General features: G+C 35.2%; 1 protein-coding gene across 4 annotated transcripts in view; it reads right to left on the reverse strand.

Annotated features, from left to right (window-relative positions):
* LOC149799359 (dedicator of cytokinesis protein 11-like) overlaps positions 1 to 17159 on the reverse strand; it is a 236498-nt gene that overhangs the window by 84001 nt on the left and 135338 nt on the right. For all 4 annotated transcript variants that reach the window (XM_089958681.1, XM_089958680.1, XM_089958683.1 and 1 more), the window contains exons 32-38: positions 14263 to 14329; positions 11035 to 11088; positions 9269 to 9414; positions 7160 to 7275; positions 6337 to 6474; positions 2067 to 2123; positions 146 to 271 (exon numbers count right to left, since the gene is read on the reverse strand). In XM_089958681.1, the coding sequence (XP_089814807.1) occupies positions 146 to 271; positions 2067 to 2123; positions 6337 to 6474; positions 7160 to 7275; positions 9269 to 9414; positions 11035 to 11088; positions 14263 to 14329 (704 nt within the window). The remainder of the gene's footprint in view (positions 1 to 145; positions 272 to 2066; positions 2124 to 6336; positions 6475 to 7159; positions 7276 to 9268; positions 9415 to 11034; positions 11089 to 14262; positions 14330 to 17159) is intronic.

The raw sequence follows: 17159 nt of genomic DNA on the forward strand, positions 1-17159 counted from the left end.
TATAGAAATATGTTCCTGTTATACTAATTTTTAATAACAGATATTTCTAAAATTTTTTGATCATGTTTCCTGCTAAATATGTGGGCAATTTATCGGTTTCTGAAGCAAAATTACAAAACTGTAAATCTATTTCATTCTGTCATACCTGTAGATGTACCCTAGTGAAACTTGTCTTCTTGGTGAACTCAAAATTGGCCTTCATGAGAGAGTAAAGTAGGGCACAAGCTTCCTTCCTTGTGGACACAAGCCGCGAGTTACAGCACCGCAACACCTGCAATACAGTGGCAGCAGAGGTCATTTTTACATTACATATCAAGATTCTAAACCAAGGGAAACAACTGGTATCCTACACAAGATCTGATTTATTTGTAATCAGTCATTTAAAGCCAAGTCCCACTTTGATAAAATTTTGGCCAATATTTATTCAGGAAAAGCAAGTTCTGATGTTCTGATAATAAGCTCACTTTCATTTCAAAATGTTTTCCAAGTCATGCACACTGTGCTTTTCAATACAGAAATAACGTATATGAGCTTTTCAGGTCAACCCTCTATCTATAAATGACCTTTGAACTCTATAATACACAGCCTATGAACTTGCAGATACACAACAATTAATGTATCATCACACATCAGCAAACCATAACATGTGTAAGCACTTATCAACCCCCAAACAATACTACTGCTAGCAAAAGGGAGCCTCGAATGGCTGAGTGGTCTAAAGCGCTCACCATTATGGATCATTGCCATCTCACCTCTGTCTGCGCGGGTTCAAGTCTCGGGTTTGGCCAATGTGGGTATGTGAGAAAGTTTGCAAGTAGCTTCTCATGGGCTGGTGGTTCTTTCCAAGGTTTTCCCAGGTTTATCCTCCACCACTTATATGGCCACCATGTATAGCCTATCTTGTGCTGAAAAATGGCATTAAACTCTACAACAACAACAACAACAACTGCTGGCAAAGGTGCGAGGTGTCAAGCCATTTACAAGCACAAACATATCCGACATTAGGGCCTACTATCCATCAATTTGCCATCTGCCAATATATATAATATACAAATTCAAACCATTTTTAGGGTGACATTTTCTGAATACACAAAAAAATTAGGCACCAAATATACTTGCTTATTAGTAGATTCCAGTTTTCAATCACAATTGCCAATTTCTAGTTGCTGCATCAGAGTTTTTAAATGTGCCAGACAGACACCAGTTGACAGTTTTCACTCACAATTGCCAATTCTAGTTGCTGCATTACTGTTCTTCAATTTGCCAGACAGACACCAGTTGACAGTTTTCACTCATAGTTGCCAATTTTTAGTCACACATGCAACCATATATTCACAAGTTGGAGTACTGCAGAAGTACATCACACCCAAATAATCAGGATCGTTTATTAATGACTGAAAGCTGATATTTTCTTTGATTTTGGAAACTACTTTTCTTATCTCTTTATATTATAGAAATGTACACTATTTCTTTATGCAATGTCATGTCAGACCAGTGAATGTACGCTATTACTTTTATGTACTGTCATGTCAGACCAATGAATGTATGCTATTACTTTGTGCAATGTCATGTCAGACCAGTGAATGTACACTATTACTTTGTACAATGTCATGTCAGACCAGTGCAATATACTATTTACTTTGTGCAATGTCACGTCAGACCATTCTATATACACTATCACCTTATGCAATGGCATATCAGGTTAGTGGATACCGTTGTATAATTTATTTTCATGGGTTCTGAGAAAAAAAACATTTTCATGGAAACTTAAATTTGTGGTAAAAGTCTGCAAATTTGTAGGTATTTAATACTGAATCAATCTCAACAAACACCCCAAACAAGGAATACAAAAGAACAAAACTATCAAATCAACAAATGATGATCATTTCATTGGTTAAAACAGAACTACCACCCGTATGAACACCAATCAAACACCTGTCAAGATAAAGACCAGTGTATATACACTATTACTTTTTGCATTGTCATGTCAGACCAGATACAGAAACTATTACTTAACACAATGTCATGACAAACTAGTGCTCAAACACTTTTTTTCTTAGTCTTACCTCATAACACAAGTCTCCACAAAAAGAAGCATTACCTCCAAACAAAACTGTTGGGAACTGCAAAAAAAAAAAAAGGAACATACATTTAGCGTGTAAATAATGATAATTAGAAGGTTAGGGTGCACAGATCTGGGCTGCCCTCTGTGGGACTGGGAATATAGAATAGCCCAATATGAACTCATATATGGCATAAGAGGCTACCAATTGGGGTAACCCTTTTCCCTGGGATGCATACCAATTGGGGTAGCCCTTCTTCCCTGGGATGCATACCAATAGGGGTAACCATTTTGCCCTGGGATGCATACCAATAGGGGTCACAAATTTGCCTTGGGATGCGTATCAATTGGGGTAACCCTTTTGCCCTGGGATGCATACCAATTAGGGGTAACCCTTTTGCCTTAGGATGCATACCAATAGGGGTCACCCATTTGCCTTGGGATGCATATCAATAGGGGTAACCCTTTTGCCCTGGGATGCATACCAATAGGGGTAACCCTTTTGCCCTGGGATGCATACCAATAGGGGTAACCCTTTTGCCCTGGGATGCATACCAATAGGGGTAACCCTTTTGCCCTGGGATGCATAACAATTAGGGGTAACCCTTTCGCCCTGGGATGTATACCGATTAGGGGTAACCCTTTTGCCCTAGGATGGTAATCCTTTTGCCCTGGGATGCATACCATGATGCTGTTGCAGATTAGTCAGCCTCTGACTTTGTACCAAAAAAATGCAGTTAGAAGAAAAATAGACCTTGTATTTTATATGATTTTTATGCCTTTATTATGGGATACATAAACTTACTCTGCATTATACAGCCAAGAATGTGATGACTTACCATTACCCCTACCCCCCAACACACACACAGATCTACTCTGAAGATGGAGATCGTGTGTATCAGTTCAAAAAACTATCAATGGGATTTTACCCCAGACAGTGTTAAAAGATCAAGATCTGAAATCCAAAAGAAGCAAAAGAACTTTTGGTTCTCACAACTTTTCATGGCTGCACTCAGTAAGTAATAAATACACTACTGTATCAGCAATATGGTATTTTTGGTCTTCTACCCTGTGCTCTGTCAATGAAAATCAGTTGTAATATCCAAATAATCATCATCACTGTCAATGAAAATCAGTTGTAATATCCAAATAATCATCTTCTCTGTCAATGAAAATTAGTTGTAATATCCAAATAACCATCTTCTCTGTCAATGAAAATCAGCTGTAATATTCAAATAATCATCTTCTCTGTCAATGAAAATCAGCTGTAATATTCAAATAATCATCTTCTGTCAATGAAAATCAGTTGTAATATTCAAATAATCTTCTTCTGTCAATGAAAATCAGTTGTAATATTCAAATAAACACCTCTGTTCATGAAAATCTGTTGCAATATTCAAATAATCATCTCTGTCACTAAAAATCAGTTCAAATATTCAAACAATCATCTTCCCTGTCAATGAAAATCAGTTGTAATATTCAATTAATCATCTCTGTTAATGCAAATCAGTTGTAATATTCAATTAATCATCTTCTCTGTCAATGAAAATCAGCTGTAATATTCAAATAATCATCTTCTCTGTCAATGAAAATCAGTTGTAATATTCAAATAATCATCTCTGTCAATGAAAAAATCAGTTGTAATATTCAATTAATCATCTTCTCTGTCAATGAAAATCAGTTGTAATATTCAAATAATCATCTTCTGTCAATGAAAATCAGTTGTAATATTCAAATAATCATCTTCTGTCAATGAAAATCAGTTGTAATATTCAAATAACCACCTTCTCTGTCAATGAAAATATTTTGTAATATTCAAATAATCATCTTCTCCGTCAACAAAAATCTGTTGTAATATTCAAATAATCATCTTCTCTGTCTATGAAAATCAGTTGTAATATTCAAATAATCATCTCTGTCAATGAAAATCAGTCGTAATATTCAAATATTCTTCTTCTCTGTCAATGAAAATCAGTTGTAATATTCAAATAAACATCTCTGTTGATGAAAATCTGTTGCAATATTCCAATAATCATCTCTGTCACTGAAAATCAGTTCAAATATTCAAATAATCATCTTCCCTGTCAATGAAAATCTGTTGTAATATTCAATTAATCATCTCTGTCAATGAAAATCAGTTGCAATATTCAATTAATCATCTTCTCTGTCAATGAAAATCAGATGTAATATTCAAATAATCATCTCTGTCAATGAAAAAGTCAGTTGTAATATTCAAATAATCATTTTCTGTCAATGAAAATCAGTTGTAATATTCAAATAATCATTTTCTGTCAAAGAAAATCAGTTGTAATATTCAAATAATCATCTTCTCTGTCAATGAAAATCAGTTGTAATATTCAAATAATCATCTTCTCTGTCAATGAAAATCAGGTGTAATATTCAAATAACCATCTTCTCTATCAGTGAAAATCTGTTGTAATATTCAAATAATCATCTTCTCTGTCAATGAAAATCAGTTGTAATATTCAAATAATCATCTTCTCTGTCAATGAAAATCAGGTGTAATATTCAAATAACCATCTTCTCTGTCAATGAAAATCTGTTGTAATATTCAAATAATCATCTTCTTTGTCAATGAAAATCTGTTGTAATATTCAAATAATCATCTTCTCTGTCAATGAAAATTTGTTGTAATATTCAAATAATCATCTTCTTTGTCAATGAAAATCTGTTGTAATATTCAAATAACCATCTTCTCTGTCAATGAAAATCTGTTGTAATATTCAAATAATCATCTTCTCTGTCAATGAAAATTTGTTGTAATATTCAAATAATCATCTTCTTTGTCAATGAAAATCTGTTGTAATATTCAAATAATCATCTTCTCTGTCAATGAAAATCTGTTGTAATATTCAAATAATCATCTTCTCTGTCAATGAAAATTTGTTGTAATATTCAAATAATCATCTTCTTTGTCAATGAAAATCTGTTGTAATATTCAAATAATCATCTTCTCTGTCAATGAAAATCTGTTGTAATATCAAAGTATCCTTGAATGTATTGCTGAAGATGGAGCAGTAAGAGGCAGGAAAAGTAATTGGTCCTTTCACAGCCAAATCAACACCTAATATGAAATCTTACCAATTCTATTTAGATGATAACAGTCTTTTGTCCTGAAACTCGCAGTTGGATTCCCTGGATATAATGCATCCAATAAACCCAAGTTTAACTTCACTGGGTTAGAATCCCAATAAAGCCATATGCAATGTCTGATGTCTAGTAGTCCTTGCACTATTTTCAACAGCACACATTTTGACCTCCTTTCAAGACATGTAAACAATCCTGGTATTTCTTGTAATCATGGTAAAACAAACTTAACATGACAAAAAAAAATATATTTATATTTTATAAGACAGAAGGAGTTCACTAGGCAATAGATCAGGGAGAAAAACCTGTCAGCAATCATGAAAACATTGGCTGCAAAAGCTAAGCTTGATTCCAGTAAAAAAAGTTAGCAAACTATATGCGAATTATGAATATCTACAAAACAATGAATTGTGATATAGTGACAAATAATTAAACATGATTGCCAGTCCAAATGAAACAACATGTTGTTTCCTTAGAGGACCGTGTTCTTGTCTGATGTACAATACTCTTTCAAAACATGACATTTCTATTTGCAAATCAGAGATCTTTTTACAGCTGTTATGTGATAGAACTCAAGCTGAGACACTGTATGTGGAGTGCAAAATTTAACTGATCAGAAAGCCTGTCACATCTGTATTTTTTGCAAGAATTCAAGCTGTTAAAGTGTAAGTGGTGTGATAACATTGGCTACAGGTTTAGTCCCATGAATACACGACACACTTAAATTTGCAAATTGCAAATTCAGCTTTCTGTGCAATAAAACAATTACTGCAGTCCTAACAGTTATACATCCAGAATTGTCACAAATTACTGTACATTAACCTACAACCTACCATTATGATCTATGCATTCAGAACTGTCACAGATTACTGTCATACAAGCTTCCATTATGATCTACACATTCAGAACTGTCACCGATTACTGTCCTACAACCTTCCGTTATGATCTACACATCCATAACTGCCAGATTACTGTCCTACAACCTTCCGTTATGATCTACACATTCAGAACTGTCACAGATTACTGTCCTACAACATTCCATTATGATCTATACATTCAGAACTGTCACAGATTACTGTCCTACAACCTACCATTCTGATATATACATTCAGCAGTCACAGAGTACTGTCCTACAACCTATTATTCTGATTTGTCATACAACCTACCATTCTGATAAATGACCTCCAAACTGCGAAGGCATGCTTTTGTAGTGACTCCGACTGACTGGTTTTGAGGAAGGACAGGTAAATATCAAAAACCTTTCTCATCAGAGTGTTCTCTCCCTCCCTGTTCTCCAGGTCAGTCTGTGAATAATAATAATAATAATATTAATAATAATAACAATAATAATTTTAAGGGAATCTCAGTACTAGTAATACAGCAAAGTTTTCATTCTTTATGTGGAGAAATTGGGCACATTTTGTCAAACCAGAAAATTAACCTGGAAAATTAATTCACACATTACTTCATATCCACTATTTGCTTGCACCCACATTTTTTAAAGCCACTCCTATACAGGCAGTAAGGCATGGATTCCAACTATAGACTGGTCGTGTATCTTACCATCAACAGAAATCGATACCATCTATAAATAGACTAGTCCTGTACCATACTATCAGCAAAAATTGGCTATCTGCAGAGTCATGCTTAATGTACAAACTCAGTGACTGAAAACAAAGTGTAAAGCCAAAATAAAAAAATTACACAGAATCACATGTATTGCCTGCTCTGGTAGTGTGTGATCTAAACCACATCTGTTAACACTGGAACATGAAAAACAGGTTATTACGACCTACTTTGATCTCAGCAAATGGTATTTCTTTTATGATGAAATGCACCCATTAACCTTATGACTGTACATGCAAACTGGTAACACAAAATCTTCACATGATGATACTCACCTTGAAAGTGATACCTAGTTCTCTCTATCTACAATACCGAGAGCATAGAGGTTGTTTAACACAATGAATGTGGTGTGTATATCCTGACCTTGAATTTATCAGCATACTGAGCAAGAATGTCCAGCACAATCATGCCGACCTCAGTGGAAAGGTTTGCCTCCAGCAGTGCTCGCATCATGGCTTCTGCCTCAGAACTACTTGGCACTGAAACAAGCATAAAAGGTTTGAAGTTAAGCAACAATGGACTGTGGTAATACTTGGGCGACAGGTTTGCCTCCAGCAGTGATCGCATTATGTCTTTGGTTTAGAATTAAGTAACAATGGATTGTGGTCATACTTCATGGATAGGTTTGCCTCTAGTGTTTAGTGTCTAGTGTTTGCCTCTGTGTTTTAAAAACAGCAAGAGTTGAACACGATTTAACATTGTTTGGCATGTTATTCCATATTAAAACACAATTGAATGTAAAACTCCTTTTCAACATTTTTTGTATTTTGGGATACTTAGTTGACTTTTTTCAGTAGAAAAGAGTGTGATCTGACTATGAACTTATGAGACCAGAGTATAAGTATTCAGATAATCTGGTGCAAAGTTTGTTTTGAACTTTGCACATGAAGGCAGATTTTTTGCAATTTACTCTGTCTTAAGAGATAACCAGTTGAATTTTTAAAAACAAATTTCTTTAGGCGTTGAAGAATAGTTTTCATCCAGAAGAGATATAATCACATGGAATTCCTGCATTTTAAAAGATAAGATGAATAATGTCATTAAATATTGGGATAATCAAGATGATGTAACATGAAATTGTAAAACATAATTCTTGCACCTGGCAAAAAAAAATGCTTAAAATTCTTTTCTAATTAAATTTTCTGAAGGAAAGTTTGCTGCATACACAATCGATGTATTTATTCTGTGATAGCGCATCATCGACTGTGACACATGAAAGTTTTCAGGAGGGACATGTTAAAGCTCATCATCTCTACAGCATACAAAACAGTCCTTGTCCCATTTCTTTTGTGTAGTGCCAATTAGTAAAACCTTTTTGGTACACCAAGTTAAGAAGTTTGACATATCAGAAATTAGCTTACTCTCAAACACATAAATATTCAGCAGTATTGCCAGCTGTATACATAAACATATAAGCATGGCCAAGAATACATCATTGATAAACAGTAAAAAGAAATATGGCCCTAAAACTGGCCCTTGCAGAACTCAATGGCAACATCTGATGGATCAATTAAAGCATAATTAAAACAAAGATTTGACACCTGCTGTTTAAATATGAGTTAAAAAATGATAGTTATAAATTTGAACATCCATAAATTCCTAATTTCTGTAGAATAATGCTGTGAAATATGTAGTGCTCATGTGAATTCATAGGAGAGATAGAGGGAAAGGGAGAGGGAGAGGGAGAGAGAGAGAGAGAGAGTGTTTGTGAAGCAATTTGATTTCTCTTAAATAAAAAAAAGAGAGATGGAGACAGATAGACAGAAAGACTTGTTACTAGAGCAGACCTGTAGGAATCAAGTGTCTGACCCAGACAAACAAATAGACTATCTTTTACAACAATATATTTCTTAAATATGATATCTACATATTACCTGACACTGCATATATGCTTCCTTTTGGAGTTGTAAGAGCATCCCCTTGGATGCAGGAGGTCATGGGTTCAATCCTCAGTTGAGTCATACCAAAGACTTATTTAAAAAAATGGTGCTAACAGTTGCCTTGCTTGGCGCTCAGCATTAAGAGGGTAGTGTATTAGGACTGGTCGGCCTGGTGTCAGGATAATATGACTGAGTGGGACATCATGCTGCATGTCTGTGGCATGATGCCCCAGTACTAGACATCACTATAAACTGTCACACTGCAGACATTGTAGCGATATGACTGGAAAATTGCTAAAGCTACGTTAAAAATCCAAATCAAACACACACACACCATCTGGAGTCTAGCACAGACAGACACACAAAGCTGACAGATGGATGAACAGTACTTACTATGGAAGGCAATGAACATTAATTAACATCAACATATTGGCTAATACTCTGGACTGTAGAAAGCATGATGCCTATCGAAACCCCATCTCAGATAGACTGACATGCAGACAGTCATAATGACAGGCAGACTGTACTGAATATGGAAGAAATTAATGCCCCCATACAGACTAATTCTGACAGATAAAGAGATTCTACTTACTGTGGAAAGATGGCTCCTGTACATTAACATCCCCGTACTGGCTAACACTGCGGATTGAGGAAGACACACTGCCATTTGGAACCGACCGTCTGGCTGATGGTAGCGTGCTGGCCTTCATACGAAGCATACTGCTGTCACCTATCACACTGTAGGAAGAAAACAATGCCAGGGTTTCAATAACTTAATGCCAGACATCACTAATTCTAATCTCACTGATTCATTTCAAGCTAAATCTTATCCATCCCAGTGTATCCCAGATCCGTCATTCTTTCTTGTCATATCTAATTATGTATTCCTTCTACCCCAATTCCCAGGAACATTCTGAACATTTTCTGGATGACATGTATGATGTTTGGCATTTTATCAGACAGCCAACATTGGTTTAAATGGCTGCTTGCTCTGATAGATGACTGCACTGAAGCTTGACATTAGAAGCCATTTACATTTTTCTGGCTTTTACCCTCTACACAGTAAAGAAAATAGGATGGACTGCTTCCTTATTATGGAGTCATACTGTCTAATAACTTTCTCTTATACATTTTTCTAGGTCAAATCCAAATGAGCATACTCCACTTGTTATGTAATGAACAATTTGATTGGGTTTTAATGCTAAAAAATGTATCACCTTAGAAAAAATAAAAGGGAACAGATGTTTACATCAGACAGGACCACTCTCCTCTGATCAGCGGATTTCCAGGAGGGCAATCCCATGATGATGTAAAATTCCATTCTTCTTTTACTGTTCTAAGGCAATACCTCACTTTCACAACAGAATTTAACAGTAAAATGAACTGAATTGACATTGCTTTATAACTGAGCAGGTGATATATTGTGCAGTGATCCCTCACTATATCTCTGTACAAGATAGCCAATGGAGTGTACTGTTTTATATGCAATGTTGCATTATATATAGGTTATAATATACAAAGTATTACTATCACACAATAAAATAGAATCTGTGGCCATACCAAAAAAGAGACTTGACTAGACTGAGGTGCCATAAAATCACCAATATCAATTTACTGTACTTAACTTTTATCAGCAACAAGGAAGGACGAATGTTTCATGGCCAAAAGTCATCGCTTGTGAATCATTGTGAAATATTCGTTGCTGTTGTTGTTGTTGTTGGGTTTAACGCCATTTTTTAGCACAAGATAGGCTATACATGGTGGCCAGTATTAATGGTGGAGGAAGAACAAGGGAAAACCCCGGAAAGAAACACTGACCCACGAGAAGCTACTGGCAAGCTTTTTCACATACCCACATTGGTCAAACCCGAGACTCGAGCCCATGCAGACAGAGGTGAGTTGCCAGTGATCAAATATTTGTCATGAATTGCATTTTTCTTAACAATAAATAGGTACACCACCAACCTCAACAGCCCATCCCATTTGCAACAAACAGGTGACCTCATGAAAATGGTGCCTCCTGTGATGGTTGGACAAAATGGTAACTACACATATGTTCAAAGAAATAAAAATGCCCTACCAACCAACTTGTGAATCATTTGAATTCCCTTATCTACAGCTAAATACAAATTGGATGCACAGAAAAGGGCAACACAATATATCTTCTACACTGAAGGTGAAGGTTAAAAAATCTTTTTGGTCTTTTGCAGGATGAAGTGACCTTTCACCAAGAGTTATCTCCCTTATTATGATGTTTACATTTGATTGTAAATGTTAATGGTTATGCACAGCCCATCAAGTAAAGGAATTTCACCTCAGTTTTCACCATGACATCACAAGATTCTTGGAAATTCTTACCTTAAGGTAACTATTTTCTTCTTTCCTTGATACTTGAATTTATCTAAACAAACCCTGAAAAGGAAGAAAATACTAATAACCTGAGTGAAAGTGCATGTTACCCTTAAAGAGATAGAGTGATAGGGTGAGAATCCTTCCTTTTTTTCCATCTCTCCGTTGTCCATGACACTAATTTTAAATTGGGAGGAGGTCATTGGATTTGGACTATAGTGAAGCATGTCTTAAGTAGTTACCATTAGAATATGAGAAATTTGCCATTGCCTAATTAATTACATCAATAACTTATCATATATACTTGTTATAAGCTGAGTCAAAATACAAATTGTACAGACCCAGAGCTTCTGTCACAAAATCTACCAGTAGATATATGTCTATACATTTTGTTAGGAGTGATCAGTGAGAACAAATAACTTATACCCTTATCTGCTGGTGCATCTTACAATGGCAAATTGGGGTCTATGTTGTTTGGACTCACCTTATAAGTGAGTATATAGATTAGTTTATGATTGAACCATGTCTGACCATAAAGCAGATGAAATATCTGATTATTATTCTGATACGAAGGAACAAAAGTGAATGACTAAATGGATATTAACCCAAATTAGGTCATGCTGTTATATAAGTTATGCATAAAGTTTATTATTCAATAGCACATCCTTCATGTTTGCTGAAAAAATACTTCCCCAAATTCTAAATGATAACTACAACATTTATTCCTTAGGTTCAACTCTTAAAGTAACAAACACTGTTTACTAATCAACATCTTTATCTTGAATTAGTTTCTGGGACATGTGCAGCATGGTATATATTTTCACTCATTGTTTCATTTAATGATGTTAATTTACTGTGTAATGACATGTACATGCATTTACTCATGTAAATTTCTCAACCAGTTCTTGCTGACAGAAGTGTCACAGCTTTGAAGTCAAGGTAACAACTAGCATGAGCAAAGATCAAACCAAATGATGCCTAACTACAGAAAGTGGATATGCACTTATTGACAAAGGGTAATCTTAAGTTGGTGGGAATAAAGAGGTCACCGTACTTGCAAAGAAAACAACACATTATGCAAAATAATCATTCTTTGGGATTTAACTAAATGGAATCTATATAATATAAATGTTGTGAATATTTAAATATAAATTATATCTCTTTCGAAATGAAGGAGTCTGGTATGTATTGTTTTTAGTTTTCAATTACTATTTGATTTCTGTTTTCTCTATGACAAAAGCTTCAGTTACATGGGGCAGTAAAGTAAATAAGCAAAACGGCACAAAAAGGGCTGAAATTTCTCTCTCCTTGTTATGATAGGGCATATAAGTATGTTATTTCGATCACAAAGTGTAAGAATACAATATTATGAGGACTTTGTATAGCGCCTAATCTTTAGAAGCTCTAAGCACTTTACAACATTAGACAACACCTATAACATAAAAAACATATATGATTACAAAAAACAAACATCAAGAAATTGGAAAACAAAAACATGCTGAAAATGTTTATGGTAGTAAACATTATTAGGTCTTTAAGTAGGTTTTTAGGTCAATACACACATATATAAGCAACTTCAAACAATATGTATGAGTAATGCATGCTGATTTAGTTTAATTATATTTGATGCATGTCAATTTAATACTGACAATTATGGAGATATTTTTGAGTCCTTTTTAGGTCAGGTCATTTTTTTTTTTTTTACTACACAATTTCTTCCCTAAAATGATAATCATTTTTCACACATTATTTTTTACACTTAAAATTTTTTTTATATTTCTGCATGTATGACAAAATTGCATAATATATGGTACCATAAATTACCATATGTGTGACCGTTAGTGATTAGTCATTCTCTACACTTGGCTTAAGACACAAGCCAAGGCTACAACTATAGTCTGACTCCACATCCCATTTGTTTGTACCCCACTAACAATTTCAAAAACAAGAACGTTTAATGTGATAAAAGCTGCACAGAACTAAGTCAATTAAATCACTGATTTATGATTTCTAACCTGACTCTGACCAGAATGGCAATAATGCTGGCATCCCCTACACCATTTCATGCTTAACAAACTTTCCATACTAACATGGTGCCAATTGCATACACTATAGGCTAGTTTGTTTCCATCAGACAACATAATGACGTAGTTCATCCTGTTCGGCAACTGCTGAATAATTGTGTAAACTACATAACGTTGCGAATTTTGAATTATATCCCTCTGCATACATGGACATATAAATTAAACCGCTTGTTAAATCCACATGAAAAGCAAATTTTCAGAAGCAGATGACTTATGTATGTATAGCTGTAGTCGTGATACACCCCTTTGCTGAAAATAGACTTGTCCAGAAACTGGAATTGGATCCGAGCATGTCTGTCTATTACACTGAAAACTTCCGTTAAGCATGAAACGCGCATAACGTGACGGTGTTAGGGCCACTCTACTCAGAGTCAGGTTAGAAACTATAAATCAATGATATAACTAAGTTCCTTGCACTTTTTTATTACATTAAAGGTTTCCATTATTTAAATCGGTAGGGGGGTACAAACAAACATGTTTGTATTATCAGACTAAAGCAAAAAATTGTTTTTTTCTTCTCCCCCCACTACCATATATACTCACTTTTAAGTCAAGTCAAACTGCAAAAAAAAAAAAAAGATTATGTCTGTGCAGTTTGCAGTTGGACTCATCTCATAAGTGAATATATCTGGTATCCACAGCCTGTAAACTACAGTTATTCATATCTGACAAACAACTTAAGAATGCTGTTTATGATCAACTTAAATGTACTACTGCTGAAGACAGCTGTTTATGATCAACTGAAATGTACTACTGCTGAAGACAGCCTTTTTTTGATCAACTGGCTACTCTGCAGAAGTGCACTGTACAGCAATGAACTGGAAAGGGATTTTACAAAGCCAGAAGAGTGTGTATTTGTGCGTGTGTTTCAAATCTATATATAGCTGATCAACCATCTATTCTTGCTTATTAATCAATTCCATCTGTAAACTGCATAAACCCAGATTTGCTGTTGCATAATATGCAGGCAGATCCAGTCTATGTAGTTTATTAGGATTAAATACAGAAGAAAAAACAAAGGCCATGATCTGCAAGTGTGTTAGGACATGGCAGATCCAGTCTATTTTTGTAGTTGGACAATATGTTACTATGGTGACATATGACAACATGCCCTAGCGACATTTGTGGGTACCAGTACCCATACAAAACTTACTCTAGTATTGAGAAGAAATCGATGATGTCATATTCTGAGGAATTATTAAACCAGCCCAGTAAAATATCTGAAATAAGAGACAATAAACAAAGTGAAAAGAGTATCATTTGTAAGGATATCAATAATCATAGATTTGTAAACAAAATAATTTTTTTCATCAGTACTTAAATTTCTGGATTAGAAAAAAGGTATCCTATTTGTATACATTGAAAGATCACTGCTTACAGGGTCATTGAATGTATTATGAAATCCATGAATACTGGTACTCCATACGAAAACAGTGAATTGTTTTATTTTAACTTCCACAGCATAATACAATATCTACCACAGACTAATGTATTAATGCCCCCCCCTTTACAATACAGTAAAAATTAGAACTGTTTTCTTCCTTCATGAACTTATTGCTAATTTGTCCCAACTCAAACATATGCAATTAATGATACCAATAGAACAAATGCAACTGTTAAAATTACAAAGGAAACAAAACTGAGATCCCATGTAAATCCTGTACAAAAATACAATTGGATACAATGGACATTACAATATTTTTATAAAATAAAAAAATTAATTATGAAGGAATTTACAATCATACAATTAATGAATTTAAAAATACTATGGATTTGTAAAACTTTTGGCGATATAATTTTGATATTCATGTAGATACTATAAACATATTATCCCTCCATGAGTGAATCTGAGCACCATTTCACAAACCTACCATACTTAAATATTAGTCGAGTTCAACTGCAAACAACATAGACCCTGATCAGCCACTGCATAATGTGCTGGTAGATCTACTTATCACACTGAACAAGCATCACAGATCCAAATCTGCCAGTGCATTAAGCGATTAGACAATCTGGGTCTATGCAGTTTGCAGTTGGTGTTAGATTATGTGCGAGTGTACTCATATATGAATTTATCAGATCATTAATCTATCAATCAGTGTGATCAACTGTATTTTCATCAAATTATTTGTTTGTCTGTGTGAAAATGAGTGCCAACCATCTAGCAAAGTTTAAGAATATACAGAAAATACATAAGTAGTTTGTCTAAGTGGAAAAGAATGTCTACCTTCAAGCAGATATTTAATGATGTGTAGGGAAAGTAAGCAGATATTTAATGATGTGTAGGGATTGTAAACAGATATTTAAATGATGTGTAGGGATTGTAAGCAGATATTTAATGATGTGTAGGGATTGTAAGCAGATATTTAATGACGTGTAGGGATTTTAAGCAGATATTTAATGATGTGTAGGGAACATAAGCAGATATTTAAGGACGTGTAGGAAACATAAGCACATTGCCTGTATGCCTGTCTGGAAATGACAACCTACCTTCAGACGTTTGTGGATGTTTAAGTTAGCATTATCATAAACTGCAAATCTGGAATGATGGTTACTTCAGCAGTAGGATTCTGGGAATATGTGGCTCCGACTTTGATGACTATGGCCAGGTTAAAACTCAGGATGGATTCCATATTGTGAATAATGTGAATGAGCATGGTCAGGGTATGCCAGAATTGGACTGTAAGTTGGAGATTACCTTATTATGGTCAAAATCATCTCTTCCATGAAATCTAATGTGTCTGAGATAATTTAACATTATCCCTTGATTATGATAGGAGTGAAGAATGAGTTTCACAGAAAATGGCTGGATTAGCAGTGACCTCAACTATTTGTGGCGGTCACTATGACATGTCTGTCAGCCAGGAATTCGTTGAACATGAATATTACACGATACTGGGAGTACCCATGAAGTTATTCCCCTGCTGTGAGACAAAGGGCTGGTGATTGTTCCCCTGGGTAGAGGTTTGTCACCACAACCAAACTGTATGACATTATCAGGACTGTTTCAATGGATATGTTTCACCTGGAGGGCATTGAGAATGACTTTCATTTCCATGAGGATGATATATAGAGTCTTCTCCTGAAGCATCAACATGTCACTCACCATCAGATGTCCAGTAGTCAACTGGCACATGCCACTGACCATCACATGTCCAGCAGTCAACTGGCATATGCCACTGACCATCACATGTCCAGTAGTCAACTGGCACATGCCACTGACCATCACATGTCCAGTAGTTAACTGGCACAAGCCACTGACCATCACATGTCCAGTAGTCAAATGGCAATTGCCAATGACCATCACATGTCCAGTAGTCAACTGGCACATGCCACTGACCATCACATGTCCAGTAGTCAACTGGCACATGCCAACAACCATCACATGTCCACTAGTCAACTGGCACATGCCACTGACAATCACATGTCCAGTAGTCAACTGGCATATGCCACTGACCATCACATGTCCAGTAGTCAACTGGCATATGCCACTGACCATCACATGTCCAGTAGTCAACTGGCACTGTACTACATCAAACCCAGCACTCTCTTGGCCAAAGAGCTGTAAGAAACTTCCTCACCTAAACAATATCTTGTTTGATGCTTTCTCTGACACATAAGCTATACTTTCCATGCATTTGAGCAAAAGGTGCCAGGTTAATGCGTTAAGAGTTCCATTTATAGATGGACAAAATGTTAAGAGGGGCTAAAGTCTAAAACTGACTATCCATCCTGAACTGCAAATGAGGAAAGTAAGGTTGCTCATATAATGAACCAAAACACTACATGTTTTGTAGTACATGTATGTTATTGAGGCACAATGCCTTTTTTATGGAAGACATTATGAACTGTTATATGACATGGTCTAGTGTCTTACAAAGGGTCAACTTCAACCTCATGGTTGATGGCTTCTCCAGTGTATGAACAATTTGAGTAGGTATGTATGTATTTTATGGTGCCTCAGCACAAAATTTTCAAAACAGGTTAAGTTCAAGAGAAAGTAAAACTGAACTGCATAAAAAAATAAAGTCTTCCGAATAAAGGTATAAG

This window comes from Sinohyriopsis cumingii, chromosome 5, assembly GCF_028554795.1.
Source record: "Sinohyriopsis cumingii isolate HCF-2022 chromosome 5, ASM2855479v2, whole genome shotgun sequence".
Taxonomy (NCBI): Eukaryota; Metazoa; Mollusca; class Bivalvia; order Unionida; family Unionidae; genus Sinohyriopsis; species Sinohyriopsis cumingii.